The sequence below is a fragment of the Podarcis vaucheri genome (assembly GCF_965113315.1).
Source record: "Podarcis vaucheri genome assembly, chromosome: 18".
NCBI lineage: Eukaryota > Metazoa > Chordata > Lepidosauria > Squamata > Lacertidae > Podarcis > Podarcis vaucheri.
In genome coordinates this window covers 12,493,042-12,519,951 of record NC_138756.1, presented here as the reverse complement: position 1 = coordinate 12,519,951, position 26,910 = coordinate 12,493,042, and the positions used below count along the sequence as shown (strand labels likewise).

The 26,910-nt window shown below is 55.0% G+C and overlaps 1 protein-coding gene across 1 annotated transcript in view; it reads right to left on the bottom strand.

Annotated features, from left to right (window-relative positions):
- Nucleotides 1-723: 723 nt before the first annotated feature.
- Nucleotides 724-26,910, bottom strand: part of SIN3B (SIN3 transcription regulator family member B) — a 27,263-nt gene continuing 1,076 nt past the window's right edge. Inside the window, exons 2-19 of the mRNA XM_082206265.1 lie at nucleotides 25,003-25,109; nucleotides 23,752-23,905; nucleotides 22,548-22,853; nucleotides 21,852-21,995; nucleotides 21,541-21,663; nucleotides 21,222-21,311; nucleotides 20,316-20,434; nucleotides 19,024-19,231; nucleotides 18,814-18,930; nucleotides 17,498-17,736; nucleotides 9,805-9,988; nucleotides 7,709-8,495; nucleotides 6,471-6,640; nucleotides 5,436-5,609; nucleotides 5,165-5,257; nucleotides 3,969-4,063; nucleotides 3,672-3,876; nucleotides 724-2,648 (exon numbers count right to left, since the gene is read on the bottom strand). Of these exons, the coding sequence (XP_082062391.1) occupies nucleotides 2,418-2,648; nucleotides 3,672-3,876; nucleotides 3,969-4,063; nucleotides 5,165-5,257; nucleotides 5,436-5,609; nucleotides 6,471-6,640; nucleotides 7,709-8,495; nucleotides 9,805-9,988; nucleotides 17,498-17,736; nucleotides 18,814-18,930; nucleotides 19,024-19,231; nucleotides 20,316-20,434; nucleotides 21,222-21,311; nucleotides 21,541-21,663; nucleotides 21,852-21,995; nucleotides 22,548-22,853; nucleotides 23,752-23,905; nucleotides 25,003-25,109 (3,546 nt within the window). The 3' untranslated portion in view covers nucleotides 724-2,417. The remainder of the gene's footprint in view (nucleotides 2,649-3,671; nucleotides 3,877-3,968; nucleotides 4,064-5,164; nucleotides 5,258-5,435; nucleotides 5,610-6,470; nucleotides 6,641-7,708; nucleotides 8,496-9,804; nucleotides 9,989-17,497; nucleotides 17,737-18,813; nucleotides 18,931-19,023; nucleotides 19,232-20,315; nucleotides 20,435-21,221; nucleotides 21,312-21,540; nucleotides 21,664-21,851; nucleotides 21,996-22,547; nucleotides 22,854-23,751; nucleotides 23,906-25,002; nucleotides 25,110-26,910) is intronic.

Below are 26,910 nucleotides of genomic sequence, written 5' to 3'. Positions count from 1 at the left end.
ATGCAAACTTTTGCCTTTCAATAAAAAGTGTGTTTGTATACCGTATTTTTTGCTCTATAAGACTCCCTTTCCCCCTCCTGTAAGGGGAAATGTGTGTGCGTCTTATGGAGCGAATGCAGGCTGCGCAGCTATCCCAGAAGCCAGAACAGCAAGAGGGATTGCTGCTTTCGCTGTGCAGCGATCCCTCTTGCTGTTCTGGCTTCTGAGATTCGGAATATTTTTTTTCTTGTTTTCCTCCTCCAAAAACTAGGTGCGTCTTATGGTCGGGTACGTCTTATAGAGCGAAAAATACGGTAACTGGAAGCGCTCTTATTGTGTGTGTTTCTTTTTAGGCAAAAGATGTTAATATGTGAGTTGGTTTTCCCCCTTAAATTAAAAGCTCAGTATTCAGGTTAAATTGCCGGGTTGGCACTTTGCGATAACGAAGTGAGTTTTGGGTTGCAGTCTGGGCGCTCGGTCTGTAGAAGGGTTCACCGTCACGGCCACTAATACTCTTCCTGGATGTTCCCCCTCAAACTGGTGCAACCGTTTCCCCGTCTTGTCTGTGCAGAGATTGGGTTCTCCCTCTGGGAACTCGCACACGGAACCCATCTCCCCTAAAGGGCTGGGAATGGGAACATTGCACCCAGTCCCCAGAAGGGGGCCCTTGGGCGACCTACGCTCCTCGCACGGGGGCCCCACCGCCTGTTCCACGGGAGAAGGAAGAACACGAGGGAGCCTCTGGCGTTTTCAAAATTAATATTTTATTTTTTACTTGATGTGCAAATAAATAATTTCTTTTAAAAACTACATTCAAAGAGTTGGCAAAAGCAAATACAAAGGCGGAAGGAAGCCGGGGGGGGGGTGCGGTGGGGGGGGGATAGAGGAAGAAGAGAAGGAAGAGAGATCCTTCGGAGACAAAATAAAAATTGAAATTTAGAAGAAAGAAAACACCCAGAAGCATTGTCTCTCGTGTTCTCTGCTACGGACAGATCTTTCCCGGCTTCCGGAAGCCCCCCCCCCCCCGTTGCCTTGCTGACGCCCCCCCCCTTGGAGAGATGGACACTTTGCCCGCCCAGATTATAAATTAAATTGGATTTATTTATTTTTTAAAACAATGGGATGAAGAAATATGGCCAGTAGGAAGAGTTGGGGGGGGGAGCTGGGTAGAGGAGGGTTTCTCCCCCCCCTCCAAACCCCACAATGGCCCCCCAATTAAAAAAAGAAAGAAAAGAAAAACGACACGTTAAGCCACAAAGCTACCATTTAAGTCATTGTTTCGTTAAGAGAGATTTTGGCACAGTCGGTCCCCCCTCCCTCTGCTTGGGAGAATAGCAGGTATGGGGGGGGAGATATGGGGATTGGGGGGGAGCCTTCCTGGAGTACAAGGAGGGTGGAGGGGGGTCTGATATTTTTTGGAGGGGAGGTTTGAACCAATCAATTTCCTTTTTTGGGGGGGGGGTCTTCCATTCCTTGGCAGTGATTGGAGGGAGAGAGAGGAGGGGAGGGGCAGACCCCCAAAACCACACACACAAGTGTGTCTTCCATGGCCAAATTTGGAGGGGGGGCGCAGAGAGAGAGAAATAAAAGGACAACAGAGTCCCCCCCAAGATTATCTCGCAAAGGAAACAGAGAAACCCCCCCAAAAGAAACCACTCAGGGCAATGGCCTCCCCCCACTTTGGGACCCCAAGAAATAAACCCCTGGAGCGTCTTGGAGGTGGTGGGGGGAGGAGCAGACCCTTTATCTTGTCCCGCCCCCCAAAAAACCCACAGCCGGGATGGTCCACAAAGTGCCCACGGCGGGAGACGACCCCCCCCTTCCAGGTGGGCTGAGCCACCTGCCCCCCCAACCGCACACAAGAGGACAGCTTTTATTTTTTGCACCAAAAAGGCCACGCAGTCCGTGGGGCGGGAAGGGGGGGGCGTAGAAAGGAAAGCCCCCTTTGCTTCTCACAAGGCCTCGCGTTTGGGCGATCGGAAGTGCTCACCGCACAGTGACCGATGGGGTTGGGGCGGGGGGGGGGGGTCGGGAGAAAGGCCTGGCGGTGGTGGTGGGGGGCTCTGAGTTTTATCTCCTGGGTCCCCATCCGAGGCCCGGAGAGCTCTGGGCATTGCCAAAGCCCCGCACCCCCCCGTGCCATGTGGGGAGGGCATCCGAAACCGTCTCCTGGGTCCTTCCTTGCCGTTCACATCCTTGGCCCCCCCTCCCAGGCCAAAACAAAGCAGTCCGAGGCCTGGAGACCCCCCCCCCAAGTCCGTCCCGTGCCATGCGGGGAGGGCGCCCCAAACGAGCCGCCCCCCAAAGTCAGAAACCAAATGGAGAAAACGACACTTTGCCCCCCACAAAGCTGGTCGGGTAAATACCAGGGGTGGGCTGGCTGTAGGACACCCACCGTTCCCCCCCCCCGGCCGGAGGGAAGGAGGGAGAAAAGGGGTTCAGGGGGAGGCCGGCTGGCGGCTGTACTGGACGCGGTAGCGGTTGACCGGGACGCCGTGGACGCTGACCGTCTCGCAGGTGGTCTTGCAGGGCAGCAGGTCCTCGTCGTCGTCGCCCATCAGCCAGTCCTGGACCAGCTCCGAGGCCTCGCGCCCGGCGTGCCGGCTCAGCCAGCCCAGGTGCCAGGCCTCAAAGCGCCGGTGGTAGCGCAGCAAGACCGACGGCTGCGCCTGCCCAGAGAGAGAGAGGGAGGGGAGGGTCACCGGCGGAAATCGGCCCCCTCCAGCCAAGGAGCTGGACTTGAGCTCACCACCCCCAAGGTCCTTCTCCTCTGTGTGCCTCTTCTGCAAGAGGTCCAGAACAGGGCCTTTTTCGCAGTGGCTCCCTGCCCATGGGATGCTCTCCCCAGGTATTTACAGTGGTACCTTGGTTCCCAAACACCAAAAACTTGGAAGTGTTCTGGTTTTTGGACGTTTTCCAAAAAGTCCGGCCCCCAACAAGGTCTGAGGGACAGTGGACCGGCCCCCTGCTGAAAAACTTTGCTGACCCGTTATATAGGCTGCAATCTTTCCTGTGAATCGCCTTGAGACTTCCAGGTATAGAGCGGTATATAAACTTAATAATAATAAAAGAGCTGAGTGTAAATTTTATACAGCGGTCGTCGAACGTAATCCGTTCCGGGAGTCCGTTCGGCTTCCAGAACGGTTCGGCAACCGAGGCGCGGCTTCCCATTGGCTGCACCCAACCGGAAGCCGCGTCGGACGTTCGGCTTCTGAAAAGCGTTCTTAAACCGGAACGCTTCCTTCCTGCTTTTCAGCGTTTGGGAGCCGATTTGTTGGGGAGCCAAGCCGCTCAGGAACCAAGGTAAATAATAATAATAATAATATTTTATTTATACCCCGCCCTCCCTGGGCTCAGGGCAGCTAACACCAGTAAAATTACAGTGAAAACATAATGGGGGGGGGGGTTTAAAATGCGGGTTAAAATTTAGAATGCAGCCTCATTTTAAAAGTAGCCCATAGATCAAAACCGTAAGGGGAGGGAAACATAAGGGTCAGACTGAGTCCCAACCAAAGGCCAGGCGGAACAGCTCCGTCTTGCAGGCCCTGCGGAAAGATGTCGAGTCCCGCAGGGCCCTAGTCTCTTGTGACAGAGCGTTCCACCAAGTCGGGGCCAGTACTGAAAAGGCCCCGGCCCTACTTGAGACTGTACCGCTGTAAAGGCAAATGGAAATAGCCCCCCTCGCGACCCACCTGCCTGGCACGGCCCAGGGCCCCCCGCCGGTACATGTAATCCTCCGCGTTCATGACGAAGAGCATTCGGTGCGTGTTGAGCTTGAACTTGCAGTCGACGTTGCAGGCGCTCTCCACCCCCACCAGCTGCTTCCAGGAGCCCCGGGCCTTGTCTCGGGCGGCCTGGACCTGGGCGCACTGCCAGCGCCGGAACTGCTTCAGGTTCCTGGGGGGCAGGAGAGAGGCAGGAGGGAGAGAGGGATGCCACCTTTGCCAAGCAAGACTCGCCCCCCCCCCGAGCGCCGGAGGGTCCCTCACCTCTGCAGGAAGACGGGTTTCAGGAGGAAGCCTTCGTTCTGGCCGCTGGGGGTCCCCTCCACCCCCACGTACTGCTCAACGTAGTTGGCCAAGTGCTGGGGAAGAGAAGAAAAGGCAGGAAGCAACACTCACGAGGTTTGGGGGCACCAGCTGGACGCCCGGGGGTCAAACCAGGCTTTGTGGTTTGGTCCGCGCTAGCCAACCCCGCGTAAACCGGGAGCACGAAGGCACGGGCGAAGCACAGGTTGGCTGGGGAGCAGCAAATTGATGTCCCAGTTCAGCTGCCAAGCTAAACCGGGGTTTGCGGCTGCGGTGTTAAACCGGGGATCCTAAAGCAAGGATTGGGGCTGCAGTGCTAAACCGGGGACTGAGTCTGCTAAACAAGAGACTGAAGCTGCAAGGTTAAACCAGGGATTGAAACTGCAACGCTAAAGCGAGGATTGAGGCCGCAGTTCTAAACCGGGGATAGCGATTGCAAGGCTAAACCCAGGACTGAGTCTTCAACGCTAAACCAGGGATTGCAACTGCCATGCTAAATGCGGGGTTGCAGTTGCACCACTAAACCAGGGATTGCGGCTGCCACGCTAAACCGGGGCTTGCGGCTGGAATGCAAAGCCAGAGATTGCAGCTGCAACGCTAAACCAGGGGTTGCAGCTGCCAAGCTAAACCGGGGCTTGCGGCTGGAATGCAAAGCCAGAGAGTGCAGCTGCAACGCTAAGCCAGGGGTTGCAGCTGCCAAGCTAAACCGGGGCTTGCGGCTGGAATGCAAAGCCAGAGATTGCAGCTGCAACGCTAAACCAGGGGTTGCAGCTGCCAAGCTAAACCGGGGCTTGCGGCTGGAATGCAAAGCCAGAGAGTGCAGCTGCAACGCTAAACCAGGGGTTGCAGCTGCCAAGCTAAACCGGGGCTTGCGGCTGGAATGCAAAGCCAGAGAGTGCAGCTGCAACGCTAAGCCAGGGGTTGCAGCTGCCAAGCTAAACCGGGGCCAACCCAGCCAGATGGGTGGGGTATAAATAATAAAATTGTTGCCCTTGTTATTTTCGTTCTTCCCAGAAGCAGCAGAAGCAGTGAAGCGCAAGGGAGACTGGCTGTGGTTTGCGGCCCACCCGTTGGGGCGCGAGGGCCGAAGACAGGCGCAACTGGCCTCCCATGAGGGAGGGATCTCATGGCGCGCGTGATAGGGAGGCAGGGATCACCTGGACCTCCAGGGGGTCTTCTGTCTGGGTCTCCTCTGTATCCAGCAACTCAATGGTCATGATCACCTGGTCCTTTCTCTGAAGGAACATCACCTGCGGGGAGGGGAGGCAGGCGCTCACACACATGCGCTCCGGCCGCAAGGGGCGCCCCCTCCGCCCCCCCGCCGCCAGCAGCGTTCCAGGGGTCTCTCCCCGCCCCACCGGCGTGGCCAACTTCCCCCCACTTCCGGGCAAGCCGAGCCGCAGAGGGTGGAGGGCAGGGGTGCCGCACCTTGAAGCAATTCTCGTCCGCCATGCACCGCTCCGCCTTCCACTGGTAGCTCGTCTCCTTGGCCGCCCGGACGCACTGGGAGGACAGGTTGCCGCCGGCCGCCCCTCGCTTCCGCTCGCCCAGGTAGAGCTCCACCACCTTCAGGCAGACGTCGTCGCTCACCAGGTGGTGCAGCTGGAGCCAGGGGGACGTGGTCAGAATGTTAAGGTGTCACAGGACAAAAACTCTTATTAAACGCACACATATCTAAACGTATGAACCATGCACCCGGAATAGTACAGCAGAGCAATCCTGAAGCCATTTGAACTCTCCCAATGACCTCAAATATTCCTCTGCAAATGGGGAAAACCTTCCCATTGCCAGATGGGCGGGGTATAAATAAATTATTATGATGATTGTCGCTTGCAAAGCCTGTCTTAAGGGCGCATTAGGGTGAGGTTGTGACCTGGATTCAGGAATTGAAGTATTTACCATGACACAAGAACGGCCGGGATGCCCAGGTAATGCAACCAGTGACCATTACCAGGTATTAGTATTATTATTAGTGCAAATTCTTCAGACACCTTCTGTATCTCCTCAGAATCTTTCCTCCTGCGTGTTCCCCGCCTTACCTTAACAGCACATGTTAATAGATCATTAATAGCTATATATCCCCCACCTCTTTATATCGTCTGCTTGCCCCTTCCACTTCCTGGCCATCAGCTGCCCATAAATCTGTGAGCAAGTCTCAGGGCAAACCTCCCCCCCCCCCCGTCATAAATCAACGCTACCTCTGGGCTGCCGGTCAGCTTTTCACCCAGCGGTTTCTGTCCTCTCCTTAAACACCATTTGCCAGAAAAATCAGACGCTGCAATTCTGTGATTCAAAAGTCCTAGGCAGAGTGGTGGAGGGCCCCCAAAAACACTCGTGTCTTCCTTCCTGTGTGGAGCAGGGCAGGGGGCCCAGCTGTGGCCGGCCTGTGTCCCCCACAACTCCTGTCCAGCACCCCCTTGGGGCAGGCCCCCCCCCTGCAAACAAGCACCCCCTACGAGGTACCTGCCGGACGATGTTCTGCACCAGTTTGTCCATGGTGAAGCCGACGTAGGCGTGGATGGTGAACATTTCCCGCAGGGTGTCCTCGTACTGGGTGGGGTCGATGTTGCCGTCCAGCAGGTTTCGCACCAGGTCCAGGAAGGCCGGGTAGTACTCCTCCAGCTCCACTTCGCCTGGCAAGAACGCACACACACACGAGACACAAAACCCCTCTGTGGGGTGCAGAGATGGGGCACCCAGTATCTCGACACGCCGGGGCTCCTATTCCCCAGCCACCCATCAGGAATCCTGCGCCTGTGGCGGGGCTGGGATAGATGACCGCTGGGGGTCCCGTTTGAATCTACAACTCTAGGATTCTGCGATTGCTGGAGACCAGAGGGTGGGGGAGGCAGCGTGGCCATCAAAAAAGCAGCAGGGGAAGACTGCCTCAGATTGGATCAGATCAGCGGTCTGTCGAGCCCAGGGCTGCCCACACTGGCTGGCAGAAGATCTCCGGGGTGTACTGCTCTTCCCTTAAGGGCAAGCTAAGGTTCTAGTCCTCATGAATAAATAGGAACAGAAGGAGCTATCCTATCTTATCATTAGGTTATCTTATCACTAGAAGGCTGATGGCCAAAGAATGGATGCTTTTGAGTTCTGGTGCTGGAGGAGACTCTTGAGAGTCCCATGGACTGCAAGAAGATCAAACCTCTCCATTCGGAAGGAAATCAGCCCTGAGTGCTCACTGGAAGGACAGATCCTGAAGCTGAGGCTCCAAGACTTTGGCCACCTCAGGAGAAGAGAAGACTCCCTGGAAAAGACCCTGATGTTGGGAAAGATGGAGGGCGCAAGGAGAAGGGGACGACAGAGGACGAGATGGTGGGACAGTGTTCTCGAAGCTACCAGCATGAGTTTGACCAAACTGCGGGAGGCAGTGGAAGACAGGAGGGCCTGGCGTGCTCTGGTCCAGGGGGTCACCAAGAGGCGGACACCACTAAATCTTATCATTATGATCATAGCTGGCACCACGTCGCAGGTCTCCAGCTGCCGCCGGCGCAACGTGAGCAAGCGCCACACTGGTTTCGGACACTCGCAATCACCGCCCACTTCTAGCTAGGAGGGCCGAGTGGCGAGGCCACTTCCCACATCCTCCGCGACCCCCTTTCCCCCTCCCTGGCCTCGCTGGGGGCTGGAAGCCGAGAGCCACCCCCCTCCCCGGTCCCTGGCCGAACGCAGACCTCCTTCCCCGCCGCCCTGCTTACTGGGCTGCTTGAGGCGCAGCTCCATGGCCGGGTCGTTGGCCCTCTCCTTGCGGCCGTCGCAGAGCAGTTTCTCCCTCTCCTTCTCGGCCCGGAACTCCAGAAGCTGCTTCTGCGCCTGCCGGTAGATCTTGAGCAGCCGGGAGCAGAGCGTCTGGTGCAGCCGCAAGAAGAAGTACCAGTTGTTGTTGGCGAAAAACAGCGCGTAGACGTTGTCCAGAGAGCGGCGCGGCCGGGAAGAGGAAGGGGCAGCCGGGGCGGGGGGAGAGGCCGCCCCTGCCGCTGCCCCCTCCGAGCCGCCGCCGCCCTTCTCCCTGGCGAGCGCAGGGGGGTTCCTCTTGCGCAGCTCGTGGCCCTCCGGGGCGGGGGGCTTCTCGTCGGCGGGGGGCGTCCTTTTCCGCAGCTCGTGGGCTGCCTCCGGGGCGGTGGCGGAGGGGGGCAGCGGCTTGTCCTCGGCCGGGGGAGCCCTTTTGCGCAAGTCGCGGGCGTCCGGCGGAGGGGCAGGGGCGGGGGGCCGCTTGGGGCTGCCCTTGCCGGCCTCGGGCGCCTCTTCCGAGGCGGGGGGCGGCGGGGGGTCGTGGCCGGGGGGCTGGGAGAAGAAGAGGTCGGGGACGAAGCGGTGGACGATCTGCCAGATGGTGGCTTGGTCCTCCTTCTGGATGGTGGGCTGGCGCTTGACGTAGTAGCCCACCAGCGCGGCCGCGTCCTCCAGGATCTGCTGGTCTTCGTAGACGAAGATGAGGTGGGGCTCGTTCAGGGCGCCCCGTCCCTCAGACTGCTGCTCCTGGTGCTGGAGGTTCGAGAGAGAGAGAGAGAGAGATGGACTTAACGACAACGATATCTTTATTGTCATTATCCCACACAGAATGATGAAACTGAAAATCTACATGAAACATTCAGAAACCCCTAACAACTCTGAAACCCCATTTTAAAATACAAGGAAAAGCACGGTTTCCTGTATCGTAAGGGCATGAATGTTTGCTTAGAAACACCGAAGAAAGGACCAGTTTAAGGGAATGATTACTACAAGCATTTTATTATATATACCCTGCCCATTTGGATGGGTTTCCCCAGCTCCCAACAGAATATTAAAAACACGGTAAAACATCAAACGTTAAAAGCTTCCCTAAACAGGTCTGCCTTCAGGGGTCTTCTAAAAGTCTGGTAGTTGTTTTTCTCTTTGACATCTGAAGGGAGGGCGTTCCACAGGGCGGGCGCCACCACCAAGAAGGCCCTCTGCCTGCTTCCCTGTAACCTCGCTTCTCGCAGGGAGGGAACCGCCAGAAGGCCCTCGGAGATGGACCCAGGTGTCCGGGCTGAACGATGGGGGTGGAGACGCTCCTTCAGGTATACAGGACCGAGGCCATTTAGGGCTTTCAAGGTCAGCACCAACACTTTGAATTGTGCTTGGAAACGTCCTGGGAGCCAATGTAGGTCTTTCAGGACCGGTGTTATATGGTCTCCACTCCCAGTCACTAGTCTAGCTGCCACATTCTGAATTAGTTGTAGTTTCCGGGTCACCTTCAAAGGGAGCCCCACGGAGAGCGCATGGTAGGAGTCCAAGCGGGAGACAACCAGAGCATGCACCAGTCTGGTGAGACAGTCTGTGGGCAGGGAGGGTCTCATCCTGTGTACCAGATGGAGCTGGCAGACAGCCGCCCTGGACACAGAATTGCCCTGCGCCTCCATGGACAGCTCCTTCAGTTCTACTGGGCCTTTGAGGCCGTTTAGGGCTTTCAAAGTCAGCACCAAACCCTTTGAATTGTGCCTGGAAACGTACTGGGAGCCAGTGTAGGTCTTTCAGGACCGGTGTTACAGGGTCTCGGCAGCCACTCCCAGTCCCCAGTCTGGCTGCAATGGCTGCCCCCCCCCCCTACGACCAAGGCATGGCCAAGCTCCTCTCCATGTGTTTGCAAAGCCCTGAGCGACTCAGGGGGCACCCGAGCTCTCGATTGCTGAGATCGCCCCGTCTGACGGCGAGAAACCGAGCCTCTCGTTTCATCCGCCCTGTCCTGTGGAACTCCCTGCCACCGGAGATTCCGGCAGGCCGACTCTTGAAGCTTCCCATGCAAAGGGGGGCGTGTGGCCCCCGCACCCACCTCGTCGTAGACACTCTCAATCTCGTTGAGGAGACTCTTGGAGCGCAGGGCCTTGGTGTCGTTCTGCTTGAAGTTGACTGCCTGGTGGTCAAGGGACTTGAGGTAGGCCTTTTCGTACTGCTCCCGCCAGATCTTGTTGAAGCCCTGCTGGGCCTCCCGCCACTCCTCCTCCTTCGCCTTCAGCCTGCGGGGCGGGCGAGCGGAGAGGAGGCAAAGGTGAGACTGCGGGAAGATGCCCAACCTGCCCACCACCACTCTCCTTGCCCCCCCCCCGGGTTTTTTTAAATATACAAATAAATACACAAATGACAAATACGCACATCGGTAACTTCTATATAGATCAAATGACATCAGACTCTTTCATCTCAACATACGCAAAAAGGTAAAAGAAGACAAAAGAAAAAGACAAAACAAAGACAGCAACAAAATCAAATCAGAAAGATTCAATCTGCGTCGTCCGTTAGACGCAATTCAATATGATTCAGTCCTTTCGTGGCTGTCAGAGCTGCTACCAGGTCCCAGCTCACATAGGACCACGCCACACAGCGTCCACTTTAAAAGAGTCTTTATTGAGTTACAGGTTTCATTTCCGAACTGCAGCGTGCAGCTCTACACCTTCTGCTCTAGGTCGGCGAAGACCCGTCTGAGTCCCCGCCTCTTGCACACCAGCTTAATACCCTAGCCTTGCTCCACCTCCTTCGCCTCTCCCTACGTCTCTGGGTCCTTCTGCCCCCCTGGGCCTCCTCCCTTCTACTCTCCTCTGACGCTGACCCCCCTGATCCTTCTGCCTCCTTGCGGCGGGCTTTAGGACCTGGCTCACTCTCCGGGCTGCTTACTGCTCCAGCTTCCGCTGCATTTGAACTTGGCGCGCGCGCCCAACTCTCTACTTTCCTCTTAACCGTTGCCTCGCTCTCTGAGGAGGGCGTGACCACCCCTGACTCGTGCCCTCCCTCCTGCTGACAGCCTCCGGAACCCGATGCCTGGCTACCTTCCTCCCTGCTGCTCTCAGTCTTGAGCGTGGGTCCCGACTTCCAGCTGCTGCCGCCCTCAGTTATGAGCGTGGGTCCCGACTTCCAGCTGCTGCTCTCTGAATCTCCTCTGTTCCCTTCCTCCTGGGGTGTCCCCCCGGATCCCCCCCTTGCTCTGCTCACTGGGGCTCCCTTTTGGGAGTCCTCTGACTCACTGCTTAGGCTTGGAGATCTCGGGTCGTCATCATCACTCATTCTCCCTTCGGCTTCCTCCCCCTCGCTCTCTGTTTCCACCCTTCTCTGCGTCTCTGCTTCTGAACCCCTGACATCCATCCCCCCCTCGAAGCCCCCCCTTCCCCCCTCCCCGCTGTCAGGTGTGGGTGCTGGGCGCTCCATCATCATGGGAGGGAATGCTGGATACAGGTCGCTCCCCGTGGGTGGCCGCCAACTGAAGACCTCCGAGTCTTCCCCCTCGCGGTCGTCGACGTTGACTTGTTGCTCTTCCATCTCTGTACCGCCGTGCTCGAACCCGAGGTCCTCCCCGAACACGTCCATGTCAGTCTCTGCGTCGGTCGCTCGACCTGGCATCTCCAGCCACTTCCTGCGCCATCGCTCCTCTGGTCGATCGTCCCACCAATACGAGTTGCCTGATGCCGAACCTGCCGGTGAACCTTCTGGGGAACGGGTGCTCCGTGCGGGTTCCCCTTCTGAGTCGAATCCATGGAACGTGCTGGAAGAAAGTGTGGGTGTGAACAACCAGTCGTCGAAGAAGCTCGCTGGCATGGGTTTGTGTGGGAAGAGGGCATGAAACTCGTCCTTGAGCAGGGGTTCCTCCAAAGCGTAGTCTGGTACCCAGCTATTGGCGCTGGCCCGGGTGCCCTCTCTGGCTAAGAGGTATTCGACTCCCTCTTCCCCCCATCTGGAGTCCAAAATCTCCGTGACCTCGTTGATGTGGTCCTGGTGCTTCACCTCCCGCGTCTCCGTCCGTTCCCGGAGCGGACTTGGCGCCGTCCCTGGCTCCTGGAACCTGTGAGGTGCTTTGTAGGGAGTGAGCACCGACCTGTGGAACACCGGATGCATTCTGGAACCCTCCGGCAGCGCCAGTCGGAAGGCTACCGGGTTGATCTGCGCTTCGACTTGGTACGGACCGATCTGCTTGTGCCCCAACTTCTTCTTGGCAAGCGACCTGGTCGGCACTGCGTGGGCTGCCAACCAGACCCAGTCTCCCACTTGGATCACTTCGCCAACCCGCCTGTGCTTGTCAGCTTGCACCTTGTAGGCGTGCTTAGCTAGCTCCAGCTGCCGTCTGAGTTGATCGTGGACCGCCTGCAGCTCTGACGCGAACGCGTCCGCCGTCTGTGGTTCTCCTTCCCCCACTCTCTCCAGTCCCGGGAAGGTTCTGGGATTCCTCCCATTGTTGGCAAAGAACGGCGTCACTCCTGTGGACACGTGCTTCGTGTTGTTGTAAGCGAACTCGGCTAGCGGCAGGTAATCCACCCACGTCGCAGGCTGTTGATTGGCATAGCATCTCAGGTACTGCTGCATGATGGCATTGACCCTCTCTGCTTGCCCGTTGGTCTGCGGGTGTCTTGCTGATGCCAGATTGACCTTGACATTTAGAAAACCCATCAGCTTCTGCCAGAAAGACGAGATGAACTGGCGTCCGCGGTCGGACAGGATAGACCGTGGCAGGCCATGCACTTTGAACACGTGATCTATGAACAGTTTGGCGGTTTGTTCCGCCGTGGCCACCTTCGCACACGGAATGAAATGTGCCATCTTGGTGAACAAGTCCACCACCACTAGCACAGCTGTCTTGCCTCTCGAGCTGGGTAAATCCGTCACAAAGTCCAGGGCCACCCTCTCCCACGGTTCAAACGGTGTTTGCAGCGGTTCTAACAGTCCCGCCGGTGGTCTGTGTACCGGCTTGGCCCTCTGGCAGGTGTCGCACCTCGCGACGTAGTCCGCGACCTCTCCTCTCAGCCTGGGCCACCAGAAGTCTCTCGCGACTAATTCCATCGTTTTCTCTGTGCCAAAGTGACCGGCCGTGGGTGCGTCGTGCAACTGTTGCAGTACCTTGGCGCGAAGGTCGTCTCCTGGTACATAGACAGCCCCTTTGCGTAGGAGCAAGCCGTCCCGCACCTGGAACTCGTCCGTGGTAGCCGTGCCTCTGAGCAGTTCCGCCATCTTGTCTTGCGCGAATGAGTCGTCCCGCAATGCACGTCGCACCGCATCCAGGTCTACTGTAGCTGAGGCACACGCCCACGCCGTCGGTGCGAAGATGTGCATGGCCGCCGCTGGCGTCACCTCTTCTAGGTATTGCGGTTTTCGGGACAGTGCATCCGCCATGATGTTGGTGTCGCCTGGGACGTACTCTATTCGGAAATTGAAGTCAGCAAAGAACTCCGCCCAACGTATCTGCCTCTGGTTCAGGAACTGAGCCGTGCGCCAGTGCTCCAGATTCTTGTGGTCCGTGCAGACCTGCACCGTGTGCTTGGCGCCGATTAGGAAGTGCCTCCACGCCTTGAAAGCTGCATGAATGGCCAGCAACTCCCTGTCCCAGATGGTGTAGTTCTGCTCCGACTTGCTGAGCTTTCTGGAGTAGAACGCTCCCGGCCGCCACACCCCCTGCGGGTCTCGCTGCAGCAGGACAGCTCCCACGGCTCTGTCTGACGCGTCTGTCTCTACCCTCAACGGCTTACTGGGGTCGATATGCAGCAGTTGCTTCTCCGATGCGAAGAGATGCTTGAGCGCTTGAAAGGACTGTTCCGCCTGCTCCGTCCAGATGAATTTCTTTTTTTTGGAGCTGAGCGTGTCCGTAATTGCTGCCGTCTGCATCGCGAACCCCTTGATAAACTTGCGATAGAAGTTGGCGAAGCCGACAAACCGCTGGACCTCCTTCCGGTTGCGCGGGCTTTTCCAATCCAATACCGCACGAACCTTGGTGCTGTCCATGGCTATCCCCTTGTCCGACAACTTGTATCCCAGGAAATCCACCTCCGTCGTGTCGAACTGGCACTTCTCCAGCTTGGCGTACAGTCTATGTTGTTGCAACCTGCTGAGCACCTCCCTCACGTCTCGGTCGTGAGCTTGCTGCGAGTCAGAGAAAATCAGGATGTCATCCAGGAAGCAGACGCATGTCTTGTAGAGGAGTCCCTCCAACACGTGATGCATAAAAGCTTGAAAACAGTGAGAGCCATTTTGTAATCCAAAGGGCATAACTCTGTATTCGTAGGTGCCCAGCGGTGTGAACATGGCCGTCTTCCACTCATCGCCCTCCCGCATGCGGATGAGATTGTACGCCCCTCGCAGGTCCAACTTGGTGAACACGCGTCCCTTGCGCACCGTCGCGAGGAGGTCGTCAATCCTGGGCATGGGGTAATCAGACGGTTTGGTCATCTGGTTCAAAAGGCGGTAGTCCACAACTAGTCTTTTTTGGGGCGTGTCTTTCTTTTTCACGAAGAAAACGGGACTGCCCCCCACTGCCTTGGACTCTCTGATGAAGCCACGCTCCAGATTATGCTCGATGAACTGTTTGAGTTCCTGCATTTCATCTTCAGACATGGAGTATAGCCGCCCCTTCGGCAGCGTCGCCCCCGGTAGGAGGTCAATCCTGCAGTCATATGGCCGGTGAGGGGGTAGCTTGTCCGCCTCCTTCTCGCAGAAGACCTCCAAAAAGCTCGCGTATTTGTGGGGGACCGCTTGCAACGTTCCCAACTGCAGTTGTGATTCCTCCTCCTCTCCCTCCCGTCGGGGCAGGATGCAGTGTTCTGCGCAATAAGAGGAGCCGAAGATCAGTTGTCTCTGGTACCAAGCCAGTGTCGGACTGTGCCTGTCCAGCCAACTCATGCCCAACACAATGGGCGTGTCCGACAGTTGGGTGACATTAAAACTGATGACTTCCCTGTGGTTGCCAAGGCGCATCACCATCGGTGGCGTCTGCTTCACCACCTGCCCCCCTAGCAACTCTCTGCCATCCACTGTGACGACTTGCAGGGGCAGAGTGGCAGGCAATAGCTGTATAGCGTGCTGCTCCACAAAGCTCTGCGCTATAAAGTCTGCGTTGCTTCCAGAATCCACAGAAAGCGGCACTTCGATAGTGACGCCGTCGGGTAGCTGGAGAGATGCTGTGAGCTGCACTACTGGTTTGGGTGGGAGGGGATCCGTGGGTTGCAAGATTGCTGGGGACTGCTTCACAGATGCGTCTGGCTGGGCCCCAGTGCCTCCGTCTCCAGCCAGACATCGTCGTTTCCCTGCTGTGGTTCTCCTTGCTGCGTTGCTGCAGTCACCATTGCTGAGGCTGCAGTGTGCTTGTGGAGCCTCCGGGGACACTCCTTCGCCAAATGGCCTGGATCCTCGCAGATGTAACACTTCCTGTTCCCTCTAGGAGGCTTCGCTTTCACTGCTGCCGGTGCTAGGGCTCTGGCTGCTGACTGAGCCCTTGCACCTCCAACCTCCATCGGTTCCCCTCCCCCTCCTGGCGGAGGTGTGGATTGCGCACGCGCTGCTTCCCTCGGAACGAAAGAGAAACTTCTCGCTGCTTCGCGCCCTCCACGTCCTTCATCTCTGCACCATGGACGTTCTTCCAGCCTCACCCCCACAGTCAGCGCCCTTTGGACCACCTCCTGCGTGCTTCGGGGCCTCTCCCCCCTTGCAATTTCATCCTTAACCGCAGAACTTAGACCCTCCCAGAAGAGGTCTCTGACAGGGGGCGAATCCCGATCCCATTCTAAAGCACTGACCAGCGCAAAAAATCGGGCGTGATACTGCCGGACGCTCGCCCTCCCTTGTTTTAGTCCATGAATCTCCCGTCTGGCAAGATCCACATCAATAGTAGACAAAAAACACGCATCCATCGCTTTGATAAAGGCATCTGCATTCTGAAGCGCCGGATCTTTATCCCTCCACAAATTGCGCAGCCAGGCTTTGGCATCCCCATGCAAATGGGACAATATGAACCCCACCTTCTCTTCCTCATCTCTAAAGTCTTTTGCCAGCAGTTGCAGTGCGCACATTACGTCTGCTCTAAAATTAGGGTACTGTTGCAAAGTCCCATCGAAGTGAGCCACCAGCCCTCCTGCTCTCCGTGCCAATCCCACGCCCTCCGGTCTGGGTCCCGGTTGCCCTTGCTTAACAAGCATTTCAAACCTGGCGTGTAGGTCTCTGTAGGCGGCTGTAGTCTCCTCCTCCCGTTTCTTGGAAGCCAATACCTCTGAGGACAACTGGGTCACTGCCTCTTGCAGCGCGGAGATCCTCTGTTCTTCCGTCATCTTGCTAACCTTTGTGAGCTCGCTTACAGACACCCCTCTTCCTCCCCTAGCGGCTTCTGCTCCCGCTGCGAGGTTTCAGGTTTCTGAAGCTTTGATGAGACGGGTCTTACTGTCAGAGCTGCTACCAGGTCCCAGCTCACATAGGACCACGCCACACAGCGTCCACTTTAAAAGAGTCTTTATTGAGTTACAGGTTTCATTTCCGAACTGCAGCGTGCAGCTCTACACCTTCTGCTCTAGGTCGGCGAAGACCCGTCTGAGTCCCCGCCTCTTGCACACCAGCTTAATACCCTAGCCTTGCTCCACCTCCTTCGCCTCTCCCTACGTCTCTGGGTCCTTCTGCCCCCCTGGGCCTCCTCCCTTCTACTCTCCTCTGACGCTGACCCCCCTGATCCTTCTGCCTCCTTGCGGCGGGCTTTAGGACCTGGCTCACTCTCCGGGCTGCTTACTGCTCCAGCTTCCGCTGCATTTGAACTTGGCGCGCGCGCCCAACTCTCTACTTTCCTCTTAACCGTTGCCTCGCTCTCTGAGGAGGGCGTGACCACCCCTGACTCGTGCCCTCCCTCCTGCTGACAGCCTCCGGAACCCGATGCCTGGCTACCTTCCTCCCTGCTGCTCTCAGTCTTGAGCGTGGGTCCCGACTTCCAGCTGCTGCCGCCCTCAGTTATGAGCGTGGGTCCCGACTTCCAGCTGCTGCTCTCTGAATCTCCTCTGTTCCCTTCCTCCTGGGGTGTCCCCCCGGATCCCCCCCTTGCTCTGCTCACTGGGGCTCCCTTTTGGGAGTCCTCTGACTCACTGCTTAGGCTTGGAGATCTCGGGTCGTCATCATCACTCATTCTCCCTTCGGCTTCCTCCCCCTCGCTCTCTGTTTCCACCCTTCTCTGCGTCTCTGCTTCTGAACCCCTGACAGTGGCCTTTCTCATATATACCGCTACGTACGGACTGAATCTCTATCCTTACTTTATTTATTGTGATGTGGTTGACTTCCATCTCCCTTGTAACGGTTCGTTTCACCTTACTAAAAAAATTCCCCTGTATTTAATATTTTCTCCTCGCCTTGGTATGCGGAAATGACGTATCCCTATTTACGGAGTTACAGTGCTACCTCGGGTTAAGTACTTAATTCGTTCCGGAGGTCCGTTCTTAACCTGAAACTGTTCTTAACCTGAAGCACCACTTTAGCTAATGGGGCCTCCTGCTGCCGCTGCACGATTTCTGTTCTCATCCTGAAGCAAAGTTCTTAACCTGAAGCGCGATTTCTGGGCTAGCGTAGTCTGTAACCTGAAGCGTATGTGATCCGAGGTACCACTGTATTGCAAACACAACCAAATCTTAGAGGTGGAACCTTGTTTCCTTAAGCAATTGCTGAAACGTTCCCACTCTTTTTAAAAAAATATTATCTATTGACTTATTTCTTATCGCTTCTGTTGTTTTTGGAAGGGGAGCGGTTCTCACCTCTTGAGGACGATGGGGACGGCCGACAGCGTGTTCTTCTTGAGGCTCTCGATGATCTCGGGCGCCTTGTCGCCGTAGATGCGGTAGATGGCGCGCCGCTGGATGACCTCGGAGGTGCCCCCCAGGCAGTCGTCCAGGCGGAACTTCTCCTGGTCCTCCAGCGACATACGACTCAGCTTCTTCTGAACGCTCTCCAGCACCCGGATCGTGGCCAGGTTCGTCTCCAGGACCACGTCCAGCTGGGCGGGGGAAGAGGGAGCAACGTGAGGGTCAGGAGCGCGGGGAGAAAAACGAACTCGGCAGCTTCCTGTCCTCATGGCGGCCCCAGACGCCCCAGGATGATGAGATGAATAAAATATGTTTAAAGATGGCGTCAACACCCCCCCCCCATCTTTTCTTTTTAGAGATTATGGAAATGGATAGAGTTGGTCTGTTTACGTATCTGGCGGCAGCAGCAAGAATATTGCAAGCTCAAGGAGGGAGAGAATATTGCGTGCAAAGAATGTGCATGCTCAGAGAGGGAACAAATGTTGCATATACCAAAAGAGTTGGTTCATTTACGTATTTGGAGGCAGCAGCAAGAATATTGCATGCTCAAGCAGAGAAGGACTATTGCATGCTCAAAGAGGGAATGAATGTCACATGCTCAAAGAGGGAAGGAATATTGCATGACTCTGGAGGAAGTAGGAGGGAAACTTAATTGAGAGTGCCTTCACTCCAAGAATGGCTGCGTTGTTCTTTTGCTGTGATCATTAAACACTCTTAAACTGGTAAGGGACAATAATTGCTTTGGTGGTAATAATAATAATAATAATAATAATAATAATAATAATAATATTTATACCCTGCCATCTGGCTGGGTTTCCCCAGCCACTCTGGGCGGCTCCCAACAGAACACTAAAAACAAAATAAAACTTCAAACATTAAGAACGTCCCTAAACAGAGCTGCCTTCAGATGTCTTCTAAAAGTCTGGCAGTTTGTTTCTTTCCTTGACATCTGGTGGGAGGGCGTTCCACAGGGCGGGCGCCACCACCGAGAAGGCCCTCTGCCTGGTTCACTGTAACCTCGCTTCTCGCAGGGAGGGAACCGCCAGAAGGTCCTTGGGAGAGGGACCCTGGTGTCCAGGGTGGAGATGCTCCTTCAGGGATACGGGGCCGAGGCCGTTTAGGGCTTTGAAGGGTTGCGGGGGGAGAGAAAGCAGTTTCCCCGAAGCCTGACACCCCCCAGGGACTGAGCCATCCTTGAGGAAGGACCTGGGGCCCTCCGCCCCCCAAGCAGGGGCCCTGAGCCTGCCCACGTCGCCGGAGGCACCCACCTCAAAGCGTTCGTCCTCGCACCGGTGTAGCTGCTCCTCGTAGGGAGTCTTCTTGGAGCTGACGAAGGTGGAGTCCTCAGACCAGGAGGGGAAGGAGACCCAGGTGTCGTTCAGCACCTGCGGGGGCGAGAGGGGGCGCCCTCAGTCCAGGGGAGTCCCCGGGACGCCCCACCGCCGCCGCCTTCCTTCTGCCGATCGCCCCCGGCCTACCTCTTTGCAGATGGCCGTCCTGCCGCTGCACTTGGGCTGCTGATAGGTCTTGGGGAGCGCCCGGTAGCTGGAGCCGATGCGCTTGCAGGAGGCGTAGTCGATCTCGCGGCAGACGCCGTCCCCCGAGCGGTCCGCCATGGGGGACGCAAAGGAGAGCTCCTTCACCCCCAGGAAGGACTTGAACTGAGCAAAGAGCTCCGGGAATTTCCTGCGGGAAGGGAGGTGAGGAGGGGGAAAGGTGGGCTGCGTGCGGCAGGACCCCATGGAGGGGCGGTGGGGATTCGAGTCGGAAAACTCGGGGAAGGCGCAGCCGACGGGCACCGAACTGGCGACGTTTTGCCTGCAGGCTCTGCTATATCTTAAAGAAACTCACGAGCGGAGGGATGGGAATGAACGCAAGGTTTCTTAACCGAGGGGCAGAATTGTTACTTGTCAAAAGTGTGCATGGGGAAGAAGGGAGAACAAAAATCTGGGGTGTTTTATGTGCAGCCGAGCTGATGTTTTCAGCGAGAAACCAGAGAGGGGCGGGCAGTGACTCTGTCGAGAAATGGAGCCTTTTTAGAAGACGCCCGACTTGGAAATTTGCCCCTGAAGGTTCGGTTCTGGCTATTCCCACATACTCCTGCTTTCTTTTGCACGCCGGGGGTTTTAGGCTCTCTTAATGTAAGTATATTGGGGTAAGGTAAAGGTAAAGGGACCCCTGTGCATTAGGTCCAGTCGTGGCTGACTCTGGGGTTGCGGCGCTCATCTCGCTTTACTGGCCGAGGGAGCCGGCATACAGCTTCCGGGTCATGTGGCCAGCATGACTAAGCTGCTTCTGGCGAACCAGGGCAGCACATGGAAACACCGTTTTCCTTCCCGCCAGAGCGGTACCTATTTATCTACTTGCACTTTGATGTGCTTTCGGACCAGGAGGGGAAGGTTGGCAGGAGCAGGGACCGAGCAACGGGAGCTCACCCCGTCATTGCAGGGATTCGAACCGCCGACCTTCTGATCGGCTCTGTGTAAATTTGCTTTGAGCCGTCGCTTTCCCAAGTGAAAAGCCATACGTAAACACAAACGACAAGGAAATCTGTGAGAGGCAAAGTGTTTTCTGGGAAATTGGGGGGGGGTGGAAGTTTTCTCCTGAAAATTTGGGAGGGGGCAGTGTTCTCCCTCCCTCCTCGCCAAGCCGACCAAGAGGAAGCTGTCCGCTTCTGCCTGGCTGCCGGGATTAGGCCCTGCCTGCCTTTTCCCCAAGGGAGATGGAAGACCCTCCCGCAGCCCCCCAACTCAAGGCAGCCCCCACTTACCCCAGAAAGGGGGTGACCAGCTGGAGAAGCTCAGAGCCCGAGACCAGCTCCTGGTTGAAGAGGGCGATGCACCGAAGGAAGTTCTCGTACACCTCCTGGCTCTTCAGGACTCGCCGCACCTGAGCGGAAGAACCAGCCGGGGGTGGGAGGGGGCACCATGGGGCTGGGTAGCTCAGTGGTTAGAGCACCCACTTGCAGAGCCCGGAGGGACCCCTAGGCCTGTCCCCAGCCATGAGGATCCGCAACAAGAGCGTCCCTGGCAAATGGCTGTTCTGCCGTGCTCCAGGAAGGGCTGCGAAAGGCCCCCCCCCCAGTCCTGACTGACTGCTCTGGGGTCTCAGGGAGGAAAGGCCTGTCTGGCTCCCCTCCTTTGGCAGAGTTGTGCAGGTTGGAGGTTCGGGGGCCCTCCGCTGTGCCCCCCCCCACGCCTTTTCATCATCATCATTTGTATGCCACCTTTCCACAGTTAAAGAAACAACGCTCAAGGCAGCTTGCAACAAGACAAGATTTACCATATTTTTTGCTCTGTAAGACTCACTTTTCCCCTCCTAAAAAGTAAGGGGAAATGTGTGTGCGTCTTATGGAGCGAATGCAGGCTGCGCAGCTATCCCAGAAGCCAGAACAGCAAGAGGGATTGCTGCTTTCAATGCGCAGCAGTTCTGTTCTGGCTTCTGAGATTCAGAATATTTTTTTTTCTTGTTTTCCTCCTCCCAAAACTAGGCGCGTCTTGTGGTCTGGTGCGTCTTATAGAGCGAAAAATACGGCACATGATTATGAAAGTCATAAACAATAAATAAACCACATCAAAAAAACACACACAACCAAACGGCAAATCATTTCCACAGAAATCTAAATCTGAAATTTCGCACACACACCCCCGGCCTCCGTGCCGGACGACTGACTCACCTTGTCAAAGAAGGAGAACTCCTGCAGGCTGCCGTACTTGCCCACTGCCGCCACCGAGAGGTCCTTCGTCCCCCGAAGCTTCATCTTCTTCTGCGGGGGGGGGGGAGGAAACACGCACGTCCGTGTGGGCTCGTGTGAGCACGGTTCTGTTTTTCACGAGCGGGGCTCGGCGCTGCTCAATAGCCCAACCTGCCCACCCTGAGCGGACCCTGCTGAAACCCGCCAGGCTCCCCTGGAAACAACGCATCAAACCCCCCGCAGGCTCCTCTGCCTCCCCACCCCTCCCCACCCCACCCGCCTCCGCGTCCGGGTCGGATACCTTGGCCGGGCCGGGCCCGGGTCGAAGCAACAGGGGCCTGGAACGTTTCTTACTGTGCTCCATGTGCTTCTCGTGCTCAAGTTTGGAGATGTTGTTGGCGTCGCAGGGCCCGTTCCCCGTGAACTGCGGAGGAAGATGGAGGAGACTCAGAGAGCAGGCGAAGGAGGAAGGAGAGAGGGACAAGGGGCAGCCGCAGGGGGAGACCCCCACACTCCTTTGCAGGGAGGAGGTCCCAGGCTCTGTCCCCGACAGCATCTCCCAGTGTTCTCAGGGGGCTTCCCGGCCGCCGGTGCCCCCCTCCTGCCACGTACCAGAGACCTCTTTGCCTCAGGGAGGAACTGTCCGAACTCGGAGAGCAGGTCCTCTTGGCCCCGGAAGAGGTTGGCCACTTCGGTGAAGACCTCCTCCTCCGACATGCCCCGGAAAGGGCGGCCTTTGGTGCTCAGCTGTTCTTTCTGAGAAGTGAGAGAGGGGTCAGCGTTGAGGGACGGGGGCTTCATGAACAGAATACCCTGGTACTGGTTTGAATTAACGAAACACTGCTTTTTGTTCGGTAGGTAGTTTTAGTTTTATTCATTTTTCGGTTTTGTCGCCGTGCATTTTTCTTTATCCCTCTTTTCCCCCTCTTCTCTTTCTTTTCTCTCTCTCTCCTTTTATTTCTTTTAAACAATACACGTTTATCCTAGATTTCTTGACCGTTTACTTATGTATACTGTAATAGCTTTCTTTAAGAATATCTAATGCAAGATTAGTTTATCTTTCGTTTTGCTTTTGGTACGTAACATTTGCTGTGGAAATGAACAACTAAACTAAACTAAACAAAACTAAACTAAACTAAATACTAAACTAAACTTAAACTAAACCTAAACTAAAATGGTGGCAACTTATTTCCAGGTAGGGCAAGGCAGCCCACAGACCACACCACACGCACCAACCAGGGTTATATTTTGGGGGGTTTTTTTGTTTCCTGACCCCGGAACGCCGTGGGGAGAGAGGAGACCTTTCACCTGGTACGTGTGAAGGATCTCCAGGAAAGACCGGTAGATTTCGGGGTGATCCAGGAAGCGGGTCTTGATCTTGTTGACGTAGCTGATGGCGTTGTTGAACTCCACCGAGTCCGACTCCAGAGGCACCTGCAGCCGGCAGTCGTCCTTGCAGGGCTGTTGCTGCTGCTGCTGCGGCTGCTGCTGCTGGTGGGGCTGCTGGTGGCAGAAGTCCTCCGGGCAGTCGCCGTGGTTGTGGGCGTTCTCCTGGCAGTAGTGCAGGATGAGGCCGGAGCCCGAGAGGGGGCTTTGGACGGGGTCCAGGGACACCTAGGAGGAGAGGGGGAGTTGGGGGTCAGCAGCGGCTGAACACATGTGTGTGTGTGTGTGTGTGTGTGTGTGTGTGTGTGTGTGAAAGCAGCCGCCCTTCCGCCTGGGTGCTCCTCGTCGCCTTGCTCCCGTGTTGCGGGGAGGGGGGGGTTGGACTAGACGACCCCAAGGTCCCTTCTATTTGATTTGGACCTGTTTTTTGGAGTTAATTTAATTATCGTTTGATTTTATACAAATGTTATGTGTCTGATGTTCGTCACCCTGAGCCCAACTTTGGCCGGGGAGGGCGGAATATAAATAAAAGTTGTTGATGATGATGATGATGATGATGAAACTCTTGCACCCACCCGTCCCTTCCTCTGTCAACTGCTCCTTGTCCTGCGCTGAGACCAGGGGTCAGTAAACCTTTTCTGACTTTGGTTTGGACTTGGTCTGACCCTTATGTTTCCCTCCCTTTATGGCCTTGATTTATCAGCTACTTTAAAATGAGGCTGCATTTTAAACACTGCATTTTAACCTGTATTTTAAATTGAAGGGGTTTTTTTCCCTTTTCTTCCCCCTCCCCTTTCCCCCCTATTACGTTTTTACTGTGATTTTATTGGTGTTAGCCGCCCTGAGCCAGGCTTTGGCCGGGGAGGGTGGGGTATAAATAAAAATTATTATTATTATTAATATTATTATTATAAAAGACTGAAAATGATTAACCATGGAAGGTCAGAGGGAAGTCTAAAGATTCAGGGAATGCTGACGATTAAGTCTGCTGCTTGAATTTAAATGTGTAGTGTAAAACTGAATAAAAAAGATTTTTTTTAAAGGGGGTTGGGGGTGGGAATAAATCTCCCCGTAGGGATGAGCGGAAATCGTCAAAACAAACCCCAAGCCCGCTTCCTGGTCTAACCTGGCCGGCCAGAGGCGCCTGGATGCTCAGCTTCCCGTTCTTGGGGATCTCGATTCGGTAGCCCAAAGGCAGGAAGGCGTTGAAGCCGATGATGAGGTCAGGGTGCTCGTGGAACAGCTGCGAGACGCGGCGGATGACGCCGGGGGTGTCGATGCTGAAGACAAGGGGGAATAAAAAAAATCAAGGATTTCTTAAAAAAATAAAAATAAACCAGATTTTTAAAATGAGGAAAAACATTTCTAAAGGTTTTCTGTTCCAAGTTACATTATAGTCCAAAGGCTATTCGTCAGGAAATAATGTTTTTCATGTGCGCTAAAACTCAAAAGTTTGTTTTTCTTAATTGTTTAGCCACATCAGTTAGCAAACATGGATACATACGCTATAACGTCATTGTTTTAGTTAAGCAAATTGTCTAAATTGCTATGAAGGAAATGATTGCTTTTCTCCTTCCAATAAAGTACAGCAGAAAAGTTGTCCAAATGTACACAGTTAACTCAGTGGGTTTTTTTCCTGGGGGGGGACGTATACCCCTAAATATTTTGTGAATCTAAGTTTGGCCTCATTGAGGAGGAGTATTTCAATAGGAGTGGGAGAATGAAAGTACCCCTAAACATTTTTTTTTGGGGGGGGGAACCACAGAGTTAACATATTAAACCTCCCCATAATTTCATAATTATCTGTCTATGTATTTCTAAAAGAACAATCATTTTTGATAAGAGCTGTAAAAACGACTCTGAAAATCGATTATCCCAAAAACGAAAACTTCATCTGTAAATATTAAGACGGTGCCAGCAAGAATGAGTCTTTCTGTAAAGAAAATAATGATTTACATCAAGCCTTACGGACTAACGATTTGATTTAAATCAAATCCACCCTGGATAGGAACGAGGCAGGACCCAATATGAGGGTGGGAGATTTTGGGGGGTGTTCAATGGGCAACGGAGAGGCATGGGTCCCCCAACTCGGGTGCGATTCCCGTTCCCCTTGTTTCCACCCTCCGGTTTAAAAACCCAACGCCAGATTTATGAATATGTTATTATTGATTATGTATACCCAATGTATCAGCCGCTTTGGGGGGGTTTCACTGTGTTTGGTTGCTGGTAAAAAAGAAATAAATTAAATATAAAAGAAAAGAAAATGTTCCAAGGTAACACTGGAAAAATAAAATCCGCTGCCGGCTGGAGCGTTTCCTGGGTTGGGGGGCTGCGTAAAGATGGGGAGAGGGGCCCTGATCCCCCCCGAACCCCTTACCTCTGGCTCTTGAACTCCTTCATGATCTCCAGGAATCCGTTGTAGGTGGCCGGGTCGCTGCCAAAGCGGATTTTCACCTGGTCCAGGTAAGAGAGGGCATCTTCCACCTGCGGGAGAATTATTTTAGGGGAAGGCATCGAGGGGCCCCGACCTCCGTGGACCCAGGAGGGGAGAGACGGCTGCCCCGCTGACAGCCAGCCCCACCCGTGGCAAGGAACCGGGCTCCGTGGGTCGCTGTGGCTCAGAGGCTCCGGGTGCGGGTTCAGCCGCCAACGGCGTCTCCCAGTACCCATGCCCAAATAATAATAATAATAATATTTGATTTATATCCCGCCCTCCCCAGCCGAAGCCGGGCTCAGAGCGGCTAACCACAGTAAAAATAACACAGTTTACATAAAATCGCAATAAATTCATTGAAATACGTTCTCAAATCAATTCAGAATCAATTGAATGTCAACCATTGGGCCAGAGTGCTATGAGAACTGCAGAAAGAGGGGGTCAGACTGGCCAAAGGCCTGGGGGGACAGCTCTGAGGCCCTGCAGGGATTCGGGGAGAGAGCAGCCTGTGCTTTCAAACAGGGCTGTGGGGTGGCTGCCCCCTTTTATGTGTTCTGCCTGCTAGGCTTTGGCTCCCCCTTCCCGGTGGAGCCCCAAACCAAACCTGCCTCTTGCCCCCCAGGCCCCCTCTTACAAGGCTGCAAATCCTCACCCCCAAATCCTGGCCAAGCCAGCCCCCCTCTATGGCGGCCGCAGACTGCTGAGTAAGTGCTCGCAGGATCGGTCTGGAAGTAATCCAGATCAAACGTGCAAGAAGCTGGCAGATAAATCGGTCCGCTCTCTGCAGCTACATCTGCATTTTGAGGTGGGGGGGGAGGAAATATATCTATGCGCATTAAGCTGAAAATCTCTTATTCTTTACGGTCCGGGATCGCTTCTCTGGCGACTGTATTTACTCAGATCAGCGTTCTTGCGGCTCGGCAGCAGCCGCGCCTACTCTGGGGCAGGTCCTACTGAGATCAGTGGGGCTTACTCCCAGGAAAGTGGGGCCAGGCCTTCAGAGGGGGTTTACAATACGGAAAAAGTAAAACAGAAAGACTAATGGGGGAACCCAACGTTTTAAACGCTAAATCCCGCAATTGACGCACGTTCAACTTGTGCATGATTCAGCTATATGCGCAATTTTAAAAATGCAAAACTACAAAATAAATAAAAGGTAGGGTGGAAAATGGGTGGCTTTCCAGGGGAGGGGAGATGATATTATTATTATTATTATTATTATTATTATTATTATTATTCCCACGGGTCTCGGGGAGGATCACAGAATAAAATCAGGCTAGGAAACCACAAAATACATAATCAGAATAAAAGCAACAGCCGCCTTTGGCAATCCCACCCACCCTTGAACCCCCCCTATGCGTCCTGACTATATGCAGTTTCGGCTTGGGGCCCGACCCCCCCAGAACGCAACTCCCCACATAAATTATAGGTTTGCTGTATATGTTTAACAGCAACAACCACAATATGTCCCCATCAGCTGTTTCAAACACCGAATTCTCCCTACGGGAATGAATTGAAATAATTCCATGTACGCATGGACGCAACATTTAGCCATATCTAATTAAAGGTGCCCCCCTTTTTTTAACTACTTGAAAGCTGAATTTCCAAGTGGTATTGCAGGAAGCTTCGCGAATGAGTGCCCTTTAATGTGGGTATATACATACTTTGGGCTGCATCCCAAACGACTTAATACTCAAGAGTCGCACCGTTGAAATTAATGGGCATAACTTGCTTGGTTCCCTTAATTTCAGGGGGTCTACCTCGAGTAGAACGTTGGATGCAAAGCAATGTAAAGGAACTTGGGGGGGGGCAAAGAAAGGAGGGCTGCATTATCCATAATGCAAAGCAACA